This window comes from Leucoraja erinacea, chromosome 7, assembly GCF_028641065.1.
Source record: "Leucoraja erinacea ecotype New England chromosome 7, Leri_hhj_1, whole genome shotgun sequence".
Classification (NCBI taxonomy): Eukaryota; Metazoa; Chordata; class Chondrichthyes; order Rajiformes; family Rajidae; genus Leucoraja; species Leucoraja erinaceus.
In genome coordinates, this window is record NC_073383.1 from 31,053,795 (window position 1) to 31,070,965 (window position 17,171).

General features: G+C 45.4%; 1 protein-coding gene across 1 annotated transcript in view; it reads left to right on the forward strand.

Annotated features, from left to right (window-relative positions):
• Positions 1 to 17,171, forward strand: part of slc4a10a (solute carrier family 4 member 10a) — a 123,745-nt gene that overhangs the window by 100,373 nt on the left and 6,201 nt on the right. Inside the window, 4 exon segments of the mRNA XM_055638141.1 lie at positions 7,967 to 8,035; positions 9,676 to 9,849; positions 10,701 to 10,823; positions 17,107 to 17,171. The exon segment at positions 17,107 to 17,171 is cut by the window's right edge and continues 3 nt beyond it. Of these exon segments, the coding sequence (XP_055494116.1) occupies positions 7,967 to 8,035; positions 9,676 to 9,849; positions 10,701 to 10,823; positions 17,107 to 17,171 (431 nt within the window).

Here is a 17,171-nt window from a genome sequence, read left to right on the forward strand (position 1 = left end):
GGTCGGCACGGACTTGGTGGGCCGAAGGGCCTGTTTCCATGCTGTGTTTCTAAAGTCTAAATTCCATATTAGTATTTATGACTGGTTTTGTGCAGACATTCCCAGTGAATGGTGGTGAGATACTGACTGGACAACTAGTTAGATAGTTCTATTTGATGGGAGTGATTTCACAATAGTATTCATTAGATGGCTCTCTCTTCTGAGATTAATGAACTATACACACTTCCAAAAATGACTTTCATAATTAAAAAAGATCCTAATGTCCTGGATGTCAAGCAGTATGAAACAAGTTTACCTCCTTCCCTCAGGCATGGAGCAGAGATGTTACGTTACTAATGTACATTGATCTTGAAAAATGCGAGTGCAACATTTTAATATAAACGAATGTGCATCAAAATGAAAGAAGAACTAAGTGCTGGAGTAACTCAAGGGTCAGGCAGCACCTCTGGAGAATATAGATGGGTGGTGTTTCGGGTCAGGACCCTTCTTTAATCTGAAAATGGGAGGGGGAAGAGAAAGAACTGGAGGCAACAAAATACCAGGACCTATCATAGAAACAAAGAAAAATAAGTGCAAGAATAGGCCATTTGGAGCTTCGAGCCAGCACCGCCATTCTATATGATCATGGCTGATCATCTAAAATCAGTACCCCGTTCCTGCTTTTTCCCCATATCCCTTGATTCCTTTAGCCCCGAGCTAAATCTAATTGTATCTTGAAAACATCCAGTGAATTGGCCTCCACTGCCTTCTGTGGCAGAGAACTCCACAGATTCACAACTCTCTGGGTGAAAAAGATTTTCCTCATCACAGTCCTAAATGGCCTACCCCTTATTCTTAAACTGTGACCCTTGATCACAGGCCTCCATTCTGAGAAGCAACCTTCCACCATCACCTTCTGCTTCCTGCCATGGAGCCAATTTGCTATCCATTCAGCGATCTCTCCTTGGATCCCATGAGATCTAACCTTCCAGAGCAGCCTACCATGCGGAACCTTGTCGAACTGAAGTTCATGTACACAACAACTGCAGCTCTGCCTTCATCAACCTTTTTGGTCATACCTGTAAAAAAAAAACATTCAGATTTGTGAGACACGACCTCCCACGTACAAAACCATATCAGCCCTTGCCCATCCAAACACCTGTACATCCTACCCCTCAGAATACTCTCCAGTAAGTTACCAACTACAGATGTTAAGCTCACCGGCCTATAGTTCTCAGCATTTTCCCTGCAGCCCTTCTTGAAAAGAGGCACAACATTTGCCACCCTCCAATCCTCTGGCACCTCTCCTGTATTTAAGGGCGACTTAAATTTCAACCAGGGCTCCCGCAATTTCCTCTCTAGTTTCCTGTAATGTCCTCGGATATATTTGATCAGGTCCCGGAGATATGTCTACCTTCAAACACGACAGTACCTTCAGTACTTCCTTGACGGTAACCCTGACTGCTCTCATGACACTTCCAATGACTCCTCCAATTTCCTCCGTCTTACTGTCTTTTTCCTCGGTAAATACAGAGCAGAAATACTCATCGAGGACCTTACCCATCTCCTGTGGCTCCACACAGAGGTGACCGTTTTTATTCCTCAGAGGTCCCACTCTGTGTCTCTAGTTATAGACAATAGGTGCAGGAGTAGGCCATTCGGCCCTTCGAGCCAGCACAGTCATTCAATGTGATCATGGCTGATCATCCACAATCAGTACCCTGTTCCTGCCTTCTCCTCATATCCCCAGACTCCACAATCATTAAGAGCCCTATCAAGCTCTCTTGAAAGTATCCAGAGAACCGACCCCTCCCGTACCTGCCTTCTCTCCATACCCCCTGATCCCTTTAGCCACATGGGCCACATCTAACTCCCTCTTAAATATAGCCAATGAACTGGCCCCAACTACCTTCTGTGTGAAAACTCTGTGAAAAATGTTTTTCTCATCTCGGTCCTAAAGGATTTCCCCTCTATCCTTAAGCTGTGACCCCTTGTCTCCGTTCTAAAATGCCTTGCCCCTTATTCTTAAACTGTGGCCCCTGGTTCTGGACTCCCCCAACATCGGGAACATTTCCTGCCTCTAACATGTCCAGACTCTTAATAATCTTATATGTTTTAATAAGATTCCCTCTCATCCTTTTAAATTCTAGAGAATACAATCCCAGCAGCTCCATTATCCTTTTCCCCCTTATGAATTTATAGAATCTTTTGAGATTGTCTTTTATGATACCTGCCAGAGCTCTCTCCTGCCCCCTTTTTGCCTATTTGATCTCCATTTTTAGTTCGCAAAACTCCTCCAGGGATGCACTTGATCCCAGCTGCCTATACAGTGCATTCAGGAAGTATTTAGATTCCTTCACCTTTTCCACATTTTGTTATGTTACAGCCTTATTCTAAAATGGATTAAATTCATTTTTTTTTTTATCATCAATCTACACGCAATACCCCATAATAAAAAAGCAAAAACTTTTAGTTTAGAAATTTTGCGAAGTAATTAAAAAGAAATAACCGAAATATCACATTTACATAAGTATTCAGACCCATTACTCAGTACTTTGTTGAGGCACCTTTGGCAGCGATTACAGCCTCAAGTCTTCTTGGGTATGACGCTACAAGCTTGGCACACCTGTGTTTGGGTAATTTCTCCCATTCTTCTCTGCAGATCCTCTCAAGCTCTGTCAGGTTGGATGGGGACCGTCGATACACAGCTATTTTCAGGTCCCTCCAGAGATGTTTGATCGGGTTCAAGTCTGGGCTCTGGCTGGGCCACTCAAGGACATTCACAGACTTGTCACAAAGCCACTTCTGCATTGTCTTGGCTGTGTGCTTAAGGTCGTTTTCCTGTTGGAAGGTGAACCTTTGCCCCAGTCTGAGGTCCAGAACGCTCTGGAGCAGGTTTTGATCAAGGATCTCTCTGTACTTTTCTCCGCTCATCTGTCCCTCGATCCTGACTAGTCTCCCAGTTCCAGCCACTGAAAAACATCCCCACAGCATGATGTTGCCACCACCATGCTTCACCGTAGGTATGGTATTGACCAGGTGATGAGCGGTGCCTGGGTTCTTCCAGACATGACGCTTGGCGAAGAGCGGGCCAAAGAGTTCAATCTTGGATTCATTTTACCAGAGAATCTTGTTTCTTATGCCTTTTGGCAAACTCCAAGTGGGCTGTCATGTGCCTTTTACTGAGGAGTGACTTCCATCTGTCCAATCTACCATAAGGGCCTGATTGGTGGAGTGCTGCAGATATAGTTGTCCTTCTGAAAGGTTCTCCCATCTCCACAGAGGAACTCTGGAGTTCTGTCAGAGTGACCATCAGGTTCTTGGTCACCTCCCTGACCAAGGCCCTTCTCCCCCCCCCTGGCGGCCAGTTATATGAAGAGTCCTGGTGGTTCCAAAGTTCTTCCATTTAAGAATGACGGAGGCCACTGTGCTCTTCGGGACTTGCAATGCTGCGGAAATTGTTTTATACCCTTCCCCAGATCTGTGTCTCGACACAATCCTGTCTCGGAGGTCAACAGACAATTCCTTGATCTTCTAGGTTTGTGCTCTGACATGCACCATCAACTGTAGGACCTTATATAGACAGGTGTGTGCCTTTCCAAATCATGTCCAATCAATTTAATTTACCACTGGTGGACTCCAATCAAGTTGTAGAAACATCTCGAGCCTAATCAATGGAAACAGGATGAACCCGAGCTCAATTTTGAGTGACATAGCAAAGGGTCTGAATACTTAAGTGTAATATTTCAGTTATTTATTTTAAATTACTTTGCCAAAAAATTTTAAACACCTGCCTTCGCTTCTTCATTCTATGGTATTTTGTGTAGATTGATGATTTAAAAAAATGAATTTAATCAATTTTAAAATAAGGCTGTAACGTAACAAAATGTGGAAAAAGTGAAGGGGTCTGAATACTTTCTGAATGCACTGTACTTGTCCCATACATCCTTCTCGTTTTTGACTAATGTCTCAATTTCCCTCGTCAGCCAAGCTTTCTTATTTTTGCCAGCTTTGCCTTTCACTCTAACGGGGACGTACATATCCTGAGCTCTCTTCAGCACACTTTTAAAAACATCCCACTTGTCCGATGTTCCTTTCCCCTCAAATAACATAGAAACATAGAAACATAGAAATTAGGTGCAGGAGTAGGCCATTCGGCCCTTCGAGCCTGCACCGCCATTCAATATGATCATGGCTGATCATCCAACTCAGTATCCCGTACCTGCCTTCTCCCCATTTAGAATTAATTGCCAGTCAATCTTGGCCAATTCACGTCTCATACCCTCAAAGTTACCTTTCTTTAAGTTCAGAACCATTGTTTCTGAATTAACAATGTCACTCTCCATCCTAATGAAGAACTCAACCATATTATGGTCTCTTGTCCAAGGGGGCATCCATAACTACCCTTCCTCTTAAATCTAAGCCTGCTCTCTCGAACTGTGATTTAGATAACTATCCCGGTCCCAAATCCTCTTCCTCAGTTCATTTGATTCACCCAATCTAAGTGAGTCACCCATTATAACCATTTTGCCTTTGTCGCACGCATTTCTAATTTCCTGTTTGATACCATCTCCAACTTCACTACTACTGTTAGGTGGCCTATACACAACACCCACCAGCGTTTTCTGCCCCTTAGTGTTGTGCAGCTCTACCCATACCAATTCCACATCCTCCAAACTAATGTCCTTCCTTTCCATTGCATTAATCCCCTCTCTAATCAGTAACGCTACCCCACCTCCTTTTCCTTTCTCTCTATCCCTCCTGAATATTGAATATCCCTGGATGTTCAGCTCCCAGCCTTGGTCACCCTGGAGCCATGTCTCCGTGATCCCAACTATATCATAGTCATTAATAGCTATCTGCACATTCAACTCATCCACCTTATTACGAATGCTCCTTGCATTGAGACACAAAGCCTTCAGGCTTGTTTTTACAACACTCTTACCCCGCTCCAGTCAACTTGAGCGAGACCTTCTCGTTCATATCCTCAAAGTTGGCCTTGCCCCAGTTGAGCATTTTAACACGTGGACCCTCTCTGTCCCGATCCATAACTATCTTAAATCTAATCGAACTGTGGTCCGTCCCAAAAAAGTTCGCCGCAGGCAGGACGCCATTCTTGCTTTGCTTCAGCACAATAGAGCATAGTAGGCTGACTACCAAACAGCCAGGTGGATTTCAGTTGTATTAACTCGCCCTGGTGCTCCCAAAGTTTTCCCAATACTAGATCCCAGCTTTTAACTCCCTCTCCAATTTGGGGGCCTCCACAGCTTTGCCCTCTCACATACTGTTTGAGAAAACTCTCCTGAACACTTTTGAGGAATTACAACCCATGTATGCCCTTCACGCTATGATTTTCCCAGTCTATAGTGGGAAAGTTAAAATCCCCTACTACAACAACCTTATTTGACCTGCAGCTGTCTGCAATCTCCCGGCACATTTGCTTTTCTAATTCCTGTTGACTATTTAGGGGTCTGTAGAACACCCCAACAAGGTGATCATCCCGTTCTTGCTCATCAGCTCTGCCCATATAGCTTCACTAGACGAACCGTACGGCACCTCTTAACACAGCCGTGAGATCCTCGTAAATCAACAATGTAACTCAAATCCTCACGCAATGAAGACCAAACATGCCATTAGCTTTCTTCACTGCCTGCTGTGATCTGCCTGCTTACTTTCAGTGACTGATGTACAAGCACACCCTGGTCTCATTGCACCTCCCCTTCTCCTAATCTGACACCATTCAGATAATAATCTGCCTTCCTGTTCTTCGCCACCAAAGTGGATGACCTCACATTTACCAACAATATACTGCAACTGGCATGCTTCTGCCCACTCACTCAACCTATCCAAGTCACCCTGCAGCCTCTTAGCATCCTCCTCACACTGACCCCCAGGTTTGGTTCATCCGCAAAAATATGTTACATTTCATTCCCTCATCTAAATCGTTAATATAGGAGTTAATGTGGGGTGGGGGTGGGGGGGTGGTGGTGTGGGGGGGGGGGGGGGGGGGGGGGGGGTGGGGGGGGGGGGGGAGGGGTGGGGTGGGTGTTTGGGGGGATGTGGGTGTGTGTGTGTGTGTGTGGGGGGGGGGGGGGGGGTATGTGAGCAGGGGGGGTGTTGTGGGGTGCGGGGGCGGGGGGGTGTGTGTGTGGGCGGGGGGGGAGTGAGCTCGGAGAAAACATGGGGAAGAGCCATGGGGGAGAGGGGGGCATCACGGGGGAGGGGGGAAGGACCCAGCGAGGGAGCAGTGGGGCAGTGACTGGAATTGGCGGTGCGATGGGGACTCACAGCGGTCGCTGGTCATTCTCCGCCAGGATCAGACTCTCCTCTTTCCGTTTGGCGACATCTCGGACTCCGACACTGGGCTGCTGCTTGGGGCGGAGCGGGGCTGGGCTGGCCTGCTTCAGGTCCCTCTGAAAGCCCAGTTGGAAAGTCCTCATTTCCAATAAAGATGTCATGGCGCAGGAAGGGGCGGACCGTCCCGGGGGAGTGACTGGTGAAGAGGCTAATCCGCGTGGCGCTGACTGGCAGGAGAAGAGATCGATCTGCGCACGCGCTGTTTTTAAGCTTATTAAACCTAGCTAACTTTCACCACATTCAACCGATCGGAACGAAACTTGGTGCACTTGCAGCACAGGAGAACGATGAGTGAACTGGTGAAAAATCATAGTGCTATCGCGAACCGTTTTTGCGCAAACAGAAAGACCGCCAAACCGGAAGATATCAGTAAGCCACAGTAAGATATCAGTAAGCCACGTACTCTGCCACAGAGGGTAGTTGAGGCCAGTTCATTGGCTATATTTAAGAGGGAGTTAGATGTGGCCCTTGTGGCTAAGGGGATCAAAGGGTATGGAGAGAAGGCAGGTATGGGATACTGAGTTGGATGATCAGCCATGATCATATTGAATGGCGGTGCAGGCTCGAAGGGCCGAATGGCCTACTCCTGCACCTAATTTCTATGTTTCTATCAGAGTTTTAGTTATAGATAGATAGATAGATAGATAGATAGATAGATAGATAGATAGATAGATTCCCCGCAAGCTTTCTTTCATGCTTTTTTTGCCCCCTCGTAATTAACCCTTTTGTTCTCCTTTGTTCTAAATTTCCCCCATTCCTCCTGTTTGCTACTTCCTCTGGCCAATTATTTATGCCTTTTCCTTGGATTTATTACTATCCATGATTTCCCTCGTTAGCCACGGTTGAGCCACCTTCCCCGTTTCATTTTTTCACCAGACAGGGATGAACAATTTTTGGAGTTCATCCATGAGGTCTTTAAATCCATGTCATTGCATCTCCACTGTCAACCCATTTAAGTATAATTTGCCAGTCTATCCGAGCCACTTCCCATCTCATACCTTCAAAGTCTCCTTTCTTTAAGTTTAGGGCCCTAGTCTCTGAATTAACTGTGTCACTTTCCATCCTAATGCAGAATTCCACCATATTATGGTCACTGTTGCCCAAGGGACTTTGCACAACAAGATCGCTAACTAACCCTTCCTCATTACACAATACCCAGTCTAGGACGCCCTGCTTCTTCTACATATTGGTTGAAAAAGACCATCCCATATACATCCCAGGAAATCCACCTCTTCAGCACTGCTACCAATTTGGTTGGCCCAATCTATAGGTAGATTAAAGTCACCCATGATAACTGCTGTACGTTTGCTGCTCGCATCCCTAATTTCCTGCTTGATGCTATCCCCAACCTCCATAGCAGGGCCAGCAATAAATGACCTCCAGCAGGGTGGTGCCTGGTAGGCCCATTGTTGGCTTGGGAAGTTGTGATCTCAAGAGAGACACAACGTGGTGAACTGTGGAACTGGTTAAATGATTAGGGTGGAGGAAGGGGCCAGGGGAGAAGGGGTGGGAAGTGTTAGTAGAAGTTACCTAAAATTATAGAATTCAGTGTTTATACTGAAGTTACTCCAACTAACAGCTGCAGTTGCTTGTCTACATTAAAGATTTTTTTTTTTTGTCTCTCTTTTAGTTTATACCAATGCCGGTTTTGTATGGAGTATTCCTTTACATGGGGGCGTCAAGTCTGAGAGGAATTCAGGTAAAGATTCTATGTTTCGAGAATCATATGTACCGACAAAGGAACAATGAAATTCTTACTTGAAGCAGCACAAGGCCTGTGATCGCAATACACACAAATTATATAATAAACAATAATTCAATAAATGATTAATTGTGCAACTTTCTTTAGAAAAACGTTTTGTACTTGTAAAGTTATGCTGAAGAGTTGTACTCTGAGAACGGAAATCTTTCATATCAATCAGAACTAGGACCCATCAGGTCAGGACCCATCAGTCTGAACCTATCGACCAGTGTTCAGTTACTCAGTGAGTGATGGGTGCCACGAAACATGTAGAGATACAATGGTGGAGGCAGATACAATAGTGATCTTTAAGAGGCTTTTGAATTGGCACATCATTATGGATGGTTATGGATTATGTGCAGGCAGGTAAGAGCTGGCCTTGTCATCATGTGTGTCAAAGATATTGCGGGCTGCAGGGCCCTTTCCTGTGCTGTGCTGTTTAAGAAGGAACTGCAGATGCTGGAAAATCTAAGGTAGATAAAAATGCTGGAGAAACCCAGCAATGGAGCGAAGGAAATAGGCAACGTTTCGGGTCGAGACCCTTCTTCAGACTGATGTGAGGGTGGGAGATTCTTCCTGCCACCCCCCCCCCCCCCCCCCCCCCCCCCCCCCCCCCTCCCCACCCTCACATCAGTCTGAAGAAAGAAGGGCCTCGACCCGAAACGTTGCTTATTTCCTGCGCTGTACTGCTGCAAGCTTTATATCGTAGATCTATGAAGAACAATCCTGACCTACCATCTACCTACTTGCAGACCTACGGACGATCTTTATTTGGTCTTTACTGAACTTTATCTTTCACTAAATGTTATTCTCTTTATTCTGTATCTGTACACTGCAAACAGCTTGATTATTATAATCATGTATGTGTAGGAAGGAACTGCAGATGCTGGTTTATATTGAAGATAGACAAAAAGTGTTGGAGTACCCCAGTGGGTCAGACAGCATCTCTGGAGAAGCAGAATATATGATGTTTTGGTCCCAAAACATTAGCTATTCTTTTTCTCCAGAGATGCTGCCTGACCCGCTGAATTACTCAAGCATTTTGTGTCTATTTTTTGTAATTATGTATAGTCTTTTCTTTGACTGATTTCACATAACAAAAAGCTTTTCATTGACAATAATAAATGACAATAATACACTGACAATACTAAGCTAAGTTAAACTAATTTAGTTGTGCAGTTATGATATATGTGATATTTCTGAAGATATAAAGAATTGGCCACTTTTGACTATTGATCAGTTAGAGATGCAACGCGATAAAGGGCCCTTCAGCCCACCGAGTCCGCACCGACCAGCGATCATCCCATACACTAGCACTATCCTACACACTGGAAACAATTTACAATTTTACCAAAGCAAATTAACCTACAAATTGTACATTTTTGGAGTGTGGGAGGAAACCGGAGCACCCTGAGAAAACCTACACGGTCACTGGGATAACATAAATACTCCATACAGACTGAACCGAACCTGGGTCTCTGGTGCTGTGAGGCAGCAAATCTACCGCAGTGCCACTGTGCTGCCCCATTGGATTAAAGTAATGTATTAAAGTTGCAATCAAACTTTTCAGCAAGTTATGATTTATTTTTTTGTAACAGCTCTTTGATCGGTTGAAGCTATTCGGGATGCCGGCAAAGCACCAACCTGACTTTATCTATCTTCGGCACGTGCCCCTAAGGAAAGTCCATCTCTTTACCATCATCCAGGCATCTTGTCTGATCATCCTCTGGGTAATAAAAGCTTCTCGGGCAGCCATAGTATTCCCTATGATGGTAAGAACCAAGCATCATGAAGATAACTCACAAATTATTTTCACAGTGAAGTCATTTGTGAACGGACTATTCTGTTCTACTTTACACTATTTTGGCAATATTGAATTAAATGTGAAACGCAAATATGAAAGGTTTAGAGGGATATAGGACAAACGTGGGCAAATGGAACTATCTTAGATGGGGCATCTTACAGTGGCATCAATGAGTTTAGTTTAGTTTAGTTTACAACGTGGAAACAAACCCTTTGGCCCAGAGAGTGCATGCTGACCATCGATCACCTGTTCGCACTAGTTCTATATTATCCCATTTTCTCATCCACTCCCTGCACACGGGGGGCAATTTACAAATTTACAGAGGGCCAATTCACCTACCAACCCGCATGTCTTTGGGATGTGGGAGGAAGCTGGAGCACCTGAAGGGAACCCACTAGGTCACTGGGAGAATCTACAAACACCACACTGACAGCAGCCGTAGTCAGGATCTAACGGAGGTCTTTGGCGCTGGCTATTGTATGATAGTTACTGAAAATTGGAGAATTCAATGTTCATACCATTGGGCAGCAATTATACCCAGGTATAATATGAGGTGCTGTTTCTCCAGTTTGTGTGTGGCCTCACTCTGACAATGGAGAAGGCCTAGGATGGAAATGTCAGGGTGGGAATGGGAAGGGGGTTAGAGGTTAGCTGGAGATCCTGCAGGCCTTGATGTTGGAAGTAGATTTGAGAGTGGCGTTTAAGAGGCTTTTGGAAAGGCATATGGATATGGAGGGATATGGGTCATGTGGAGACAGAGGATATCTGTTTAACTTGGCATCACTTGTTCAGTTCTATTGAAGTCTGTGTACGTTCCAGGTACTGGCGTTGGTGTTCATCCGAAAGCTGTTGGACTTCATCTTCACCAAACGAGAGCTGAGCTGGCTGGACGATTTGATGCCTGAGAGTAAGAAGAAAAAGTTAGAAGATGAGGAGAAAGAAGTAAGTAAAATCTAAATTCATTCGCGGATCGAATTGGGTTTGGAGCATGTCAAAGAAGTTTTGACAGAGTCTCAGCTAGCTGGAAATGATCCTGGATATTCATCTTGGTTTATTTTCAGTTGTTATTTCCACCATGTTATAGGAATGATGTTGTCAAACTGGAAAGGGTACAGAGAAGATTTATGAGGATGTTGCCAGGACTAGAGGGTCTGAGCTATGGGGAGAGATTGAGTAGGCTGGGACTCTATTTCTTTGAACACAGGAGGAAGAGAGGTGGTCTTATAGAGGAATAGATCTGGGAAATGCACAGAATCTCTTGGCCAGAGTAGGTGAATTGAGTTTCCAATGTTCAATAGATACAGGATCAGTTCCTGTGGATTGGAGGATAGCTAATGTTATCCCACTTTTCAAGAAAGGAGTGAGAGAGAAACCGAGGAATTACAGACCAATTAGCCTGACTTTGGTGGTAGGAAAGATGCTGGTCAATTATTAAAGAGGTAATAATAGGGCATTTGGATAGCTGTAAATGGATTAGTCCAAGTCAACATGGATTCATGAAAGGAAAATCATGCTTGACTAATCTTCTGGAATTTTTTGAGAATGTGACAAATAAAATGGATGAAGGGGAGCCAGTAGATGTAGTGTATCTAGACTTTCAGAAAGCCTTTGATAAGGTCCCGCATGGGAGACTGGTGACTAAAATTAGGGCACATGGTTTTGGGTGTAGGATGTTGACATGGATAGTAAATTGGTTGGCAGACAGGAAGCAAAGAGTAGGAGTGAGTGAACGTGTCTTTTTCAGAATGGCAGGCAGTGGCGAGTGGAGTGCTGCAAGGCTCAGTGTTGGGGCCGCAACTGTTTACCATATATATTAATGATTTGGAAGAGGGAATTAGGAGCAACACTAGCAAGTTTGCGGATGACACAAAGCTGGGTGGCAGGGTGAACTGTGAAGAGGATGTTAGGAGAATTCAGGGTGACCTGGACAGGTTGAATGAGTGGGCATATGCGTGGCAGATGCAGTATAATATAGATTAATGTGAGGTTATCCACTTTGGCGGCAAAAATAAGGGGGCAGATTATTATCTCAATGGGGTTAGGTTAGGTAAGGGGGAGGTGCAGCGAGACCTGGGTGTTCTTGTACACCGGTCACTGAAAGTTGGCGTGCAGGTACAGCAGGCAGTGAAGCAAGCTAATGGAATGCTGGCCTTCACAACAAGATGATTTCAGTTTAGGACTAAAGAGGTTCTTCTGCAGTTGTATAGGGCTCTGGTAAGACCACATCTGGAGTATTGTGTACAGTTTTGGTCTCCTAATTTGAGGAAGGGCATCCTTATGATTGAGGCAGTGCAGTGTAGGTTCATGAGATTGATCCCTGACATGACGGGACTGTCATATGAGGAAAGATTGAAATGACTAGGCTTGTATTCACTGGAGTTTAGAAGGATGAGGGGGAATCTTATAGAAACATATAAAATTATAAAAGGACTGGACAAGCTAGATGCAGGAAAAATGTTCCCAATGTTGGGCGAGTCCAGAACCAGGGGCCAAAGTCTTAGAATAAAGGGGAGGTCATTTAAGACTGAGGTGAGAAAAAACTTTTTAACCCAGAGAGTTGTGAATGTGTGGAAATTCCCTGCCGGTCAGTGGAGGACAGAGGACAGTGGAGGCCAAGTCACTGGATGGGTTTAAGAGAGAGTTAGATAGAGCTCTAGGGGCTAGTGGAATCAAGGGATATCGGGAGAAGGCAGGCACGGGTTATTGATTGGGGACAATCAGCCATGATCACAATGAATGGCGGTGCTGGCTCGAAGGGCCGAATGGCCTCCACCTATTTTCTATGTTTCTATGAGACCAGAGGGCATAGGTTTCAGGTGAAGGGGAAAAGATTTAATAAGAATCTGAGGGGTAACATTTTCACACAGAGTGTGGTGGGTATATGGGACAAGCTGCTAGAGGAGGTAGTTGAGGCAGGGACTATCCCAATATTTAAGAAACTGATGGATAGGACGGGTTTGGAGGGATATGGACCAAATGCAGACAGATGAAATTAGAGTAACTGGGACATGTTGGCCAGTGTGGGCAAGTTGGGCTGAAGGGCTTGTTTCCACACTGTATGACTATATGGGCGAGACTGCCGCTATTTGAATTGCAAAGCTACAAGGAGTGGGTGCATTTGACGATGAAAATCTTGTGGAGTCAGATCTGGCAATTATATTCCAGTTTTTGGTGTTGGTGTTGTCAGGCCTGAGATTGTGGACAGTTAAAGATCAATGCATTATTTTTACAAATTAATTTAAGATTTCCTTCTGGCGGTTGGATCCTCAATATTTTTGTAGCCATTGAAAATTACTAGTCTTCTGCCAATATCCGAACCTCCCACATGAAGGTTTGTGGGCGATAGAACGTAGATGATTGGCAGATGATTAAGATCTCATCTGTTTACAAAAAGCAGCACTATCAATATAATTGAATATGGAAAGAAAATGTGTAGGAAGGAACTAGAGATACTGAAAATAGAGGGTAGGGAACTATAGTGTTGAAGATAGACACAAAAAGCTGGAGTAACTCAGCAGGACAGGCAGCATCTCTGGAGATGGATGGTGTTGGGTAGTCCCTAGAGATTGTTGTGTTCGATGTGTGTCATGTCTTTTGAGGACGTTTTAGGAAGAAAGCATATAATCTGCCAATTCATCGACGAGCTGCCAGAGGAGGTAATAGGAAGGAACTGCAGATGCTAGTTTATACCAAAGATAGACACAAAGTGCTGCAGTAACTCAGCAGGTCAAGCAGTATTTTTGGAGAACATGGATAGGTGAATTTCAGGTCAGGATCCTTCCTCAGACTGAAAAAAATATTACCTTAATTTATGGTAAAGCTAAAACGGAAGTGAATGGTTGCAATAGCTCTGTTTAATTCCAGTATTTGGAAACATAGTCATAGGACACGAGGTCGAGGGTCATCTGAAGGAGGGTCTGGACCCGAATCGTCAGCCATTCCTTCTCTCCAGAGATGCTGCCTGTCCTGCTGAGTTACTCCAGCATTTTGTGTCAATCTTCAGTGTAAACCATGGGCAAGCTGTGCCTTGGAGGTTGTTGGGTCACCCATTCAGGTTGAAAAAATCTAAATGGGTGCCAGCCAGCCAGCAACCTCTGACCAAGGGCAGGTTCATAAGTTCGTAAGTCATGGGACCAGAATTAGGCTATTCAGCCCATCAAGTCTACTCTGACAATCAATCATGGCTGATCTATCATTCACTCTCAACCCCATTCTCCGGACTTTGCCTCATAACTCCTGACACCCTTACTAATCACAAATCTGTCAATCTCCACCTTAAAAATACCCAATCTGTGGCAATGGATTCCACAGATTCACCACCCTCTGGCAAAGAAATTCCTCCTCATCTCCTTCCCCAAGGTACGTCTTTTATTCTGAGGCTGTGCCCTCTGATCCCAGACTCTCACACTTGTGGAAACATCCTCTCTATCCAGGCCTTTCACTATTCGGCAAGTTTTAATAAGGTTCCCCCGTTATCCTTCTAAACTCCAGCGAGTACAGGCCCAGTGCCGTCAAATGCTCATCATATGTTAACCTAGTCATTCCCGGGATCATTCTCGTAAACCTCCTCTGGACCCTCTCCAATGCCAGCCATCCATCCTCAGATATTGGGCCCAAAACTGCTTACGGTCCTACAAATGCGGTCTGACCAGTGCCTTATAAAACCTCAGCATTACATCCCTGTTTTAATAGTCTAGTCCTCTTGAAATAAATGCCAACATTGCCTTTGCCACAGGTAAGGCCACTCTCTTCTTTTACCATTTGTGGACTCGGCACAAATGATCTTTGAGGAAGGAGACCTCAAAGGTGTCGTCTTCACCTTGTCATGTTTTAGTTTGGAGCAAGCACCATTTTTTCAATGATGTTTCCTCTCCACCTCCTCATTTAAACCCAGAGATGGCCAAGTTCAACCAAGATCAACTTTAGGTGCTGAGACAAACTGTATAGTAAAGAACTTCGGGATGAGAAGGGAAAGAGAAAGATAATGGCCATGCAGTCAGGCTTGTGTGCAATTTATATGTTGAAGTCTTCTTCTTCTTGCATATGGCATGCACAGCCTAAAGTTGTAGATCAAGGGGCGACATCCAGGCCAGGACAGCATCAGTTACTGGGTGGATGACTTTGATGCCACCATGGAAAAGCCTCAGTGGGCAGTCATTCACTATGTGTGGGATGGTCTGCTCTGGATGTCCACAGTCGCATGCAGGGCTGTCTCCCCCACTGATTGGGTGATGGGCTGTTCTTGCATGGAGGGTGCGGATTCTGTTCAGGGTTAGCCATTGCTTGCGATGGGGGTCAAAACCCGGTGGTTTCACTGTGGGGTGTGTGATGACCTCTCCGTTGTTGGTGTTGGCATCTTTCCAGGCTCTGCACCACCCAGTCTTGGAGTCAAAGTCTTCAAGGGATTTAACGGAAGACCAGAAGGGTTTGTGGGACTTCAGGCACATGTTGGGCAGATTGCTCAAGTCAGCATGGATGGGAAGGTCAGGGTTAGCCTCGATGGTGCACCAATCTTTCAACATGCTCTCCCTTCTGCATATGCTGGGAGTTGCGATATGAGAGAGGACAGGGAGCCACTGCAAAGGTGTTGACTTAAGCATCCCTGTGATGACCCACATTGCAGAGTTAAGGACAGTGTCAACTCGTTTGGTGTGGCAACTATTAGCCCAAGCTGTTGAGCAAAACTCGCTGTTGAGTAGACTGGGGCTAAGCTTGCGGAACGGAGGGTGTGTGCATTGGATCCCCAGCTGTTGCCTGCAGGTTTCCTGATGATGTTGACCCTTGCTTTCAGTTTATCAGCCATCCTCTTCAGGTGTTCACGATAGGTGAGGGTGCGATCCAGGGTGACTCCGAGGTACTTGGGGAATTCTTCATTCTTCACTGGCTTACCACAAAAGGACAGTCGGAGCTTTGCATTGGCGAGCCGATTGCTGAGGTGAAAGGCAGTGACAGTTGTCTGAGATGGGCTAGGGCGAAGTCGCCAGAAGGTGAAGTACTCTTTCATCCGCTTCAAGTCTTGGGTTAGCACTCTGCTGATATCCTCAAGGTATCTGCATATGCAAACTTCCTTGACGAGGTAGTTGGCATGTCACTCACATAAATGTTGAAGAGTAGGGGAACTAGGACAGAGCCCTGGGGGAGACCATCGTTCAGGGTCCTGACAGAGCTGGTCTGGTTGCCAAGTGAGACCCTAAATCTACAGTTGCTGAGGATGGTGGAGAGGGCACGCACGGTGGTTTGGCACTTCATGATTCTGGAAGCTTTCAGCAACAGACCATGTCTCCACACAGTGTCATAAGCTGATGACAGATCGATGAGAGCAACACATTGGAAGCCAGCCTCTATGTTAGTAATGAGGGCAAGGTAGTGATCTGCGCAGCTTCTACCAGGTCTAGAGCCAGCTTGCTCTCTGGGCAGAACAGGTTCTACCAATGGAGAAATCCTGGCAAGCAGGAGGCACTCAAACAGCTTGTAGGATGTACACACTGTACACAAGGATGGGTCGGTAACTAGCTGGATCATCAGCAGATTTCCCAGGCTTGAGGATGGCGATGACTTTAGACTCTCTCTAGGCTTCAGGGATAATTCCACTACAATGGACATGGGTGGAAAAAGCAGCCAGCCATTTACGTCTATGGGAGCCAAGGTTCTTCAGAAATTCCGGGTAGATCCCATCAACTCCTGCTGCTTTCCCAGCTTTAGTAGAGGACAGGCCTTTGTCTACATCAACTGGAGTGTATGGATTAGAAAGGGGGCTTGAGGATGGTGAAGAAGAGATGGACTTTGCCAGGCTCTGTCTCACTAATTGTCAGGCTTCTTTGAAAGTGGTGACCTTCGGGTTAGCCAGCAGACGAGAGGCTACAGCATTTGCTGACACATTGGGGGTATTGTACCGGGCAGGAGCAGCTGAACCAAGATGACAAAGGAGAGTCCAAGCCTTCCTGCTGGAGTGCGTAAAGTTCAAGTCATCTCCAGTATCTTGCCAGTGCTGACGTCTTGCTGCATCCAGGGAATCTAGCAGTTCTATGGCAGTAACTGGGTCACCTGTGGCCTTGTACTGCTTCAAGAGGCCTTCTGATTCAGGGAGCCAGCAAGGAGTGAAGTTTTTGCGGACGGCTCTAGGGACGTACTTCTTTGCTGCAGCCTTCAGGATCGTGCAGAAGGACTTGTAGTTCTTGTTGAAGTAAATAATCATTTATTAATAGAACATTTCTTAATTCCATAGGAAGAACAAATTATGCTAACATTAGCAGAGGAAGGAACAATTCAGTTACCATTGGAAGGAACCTA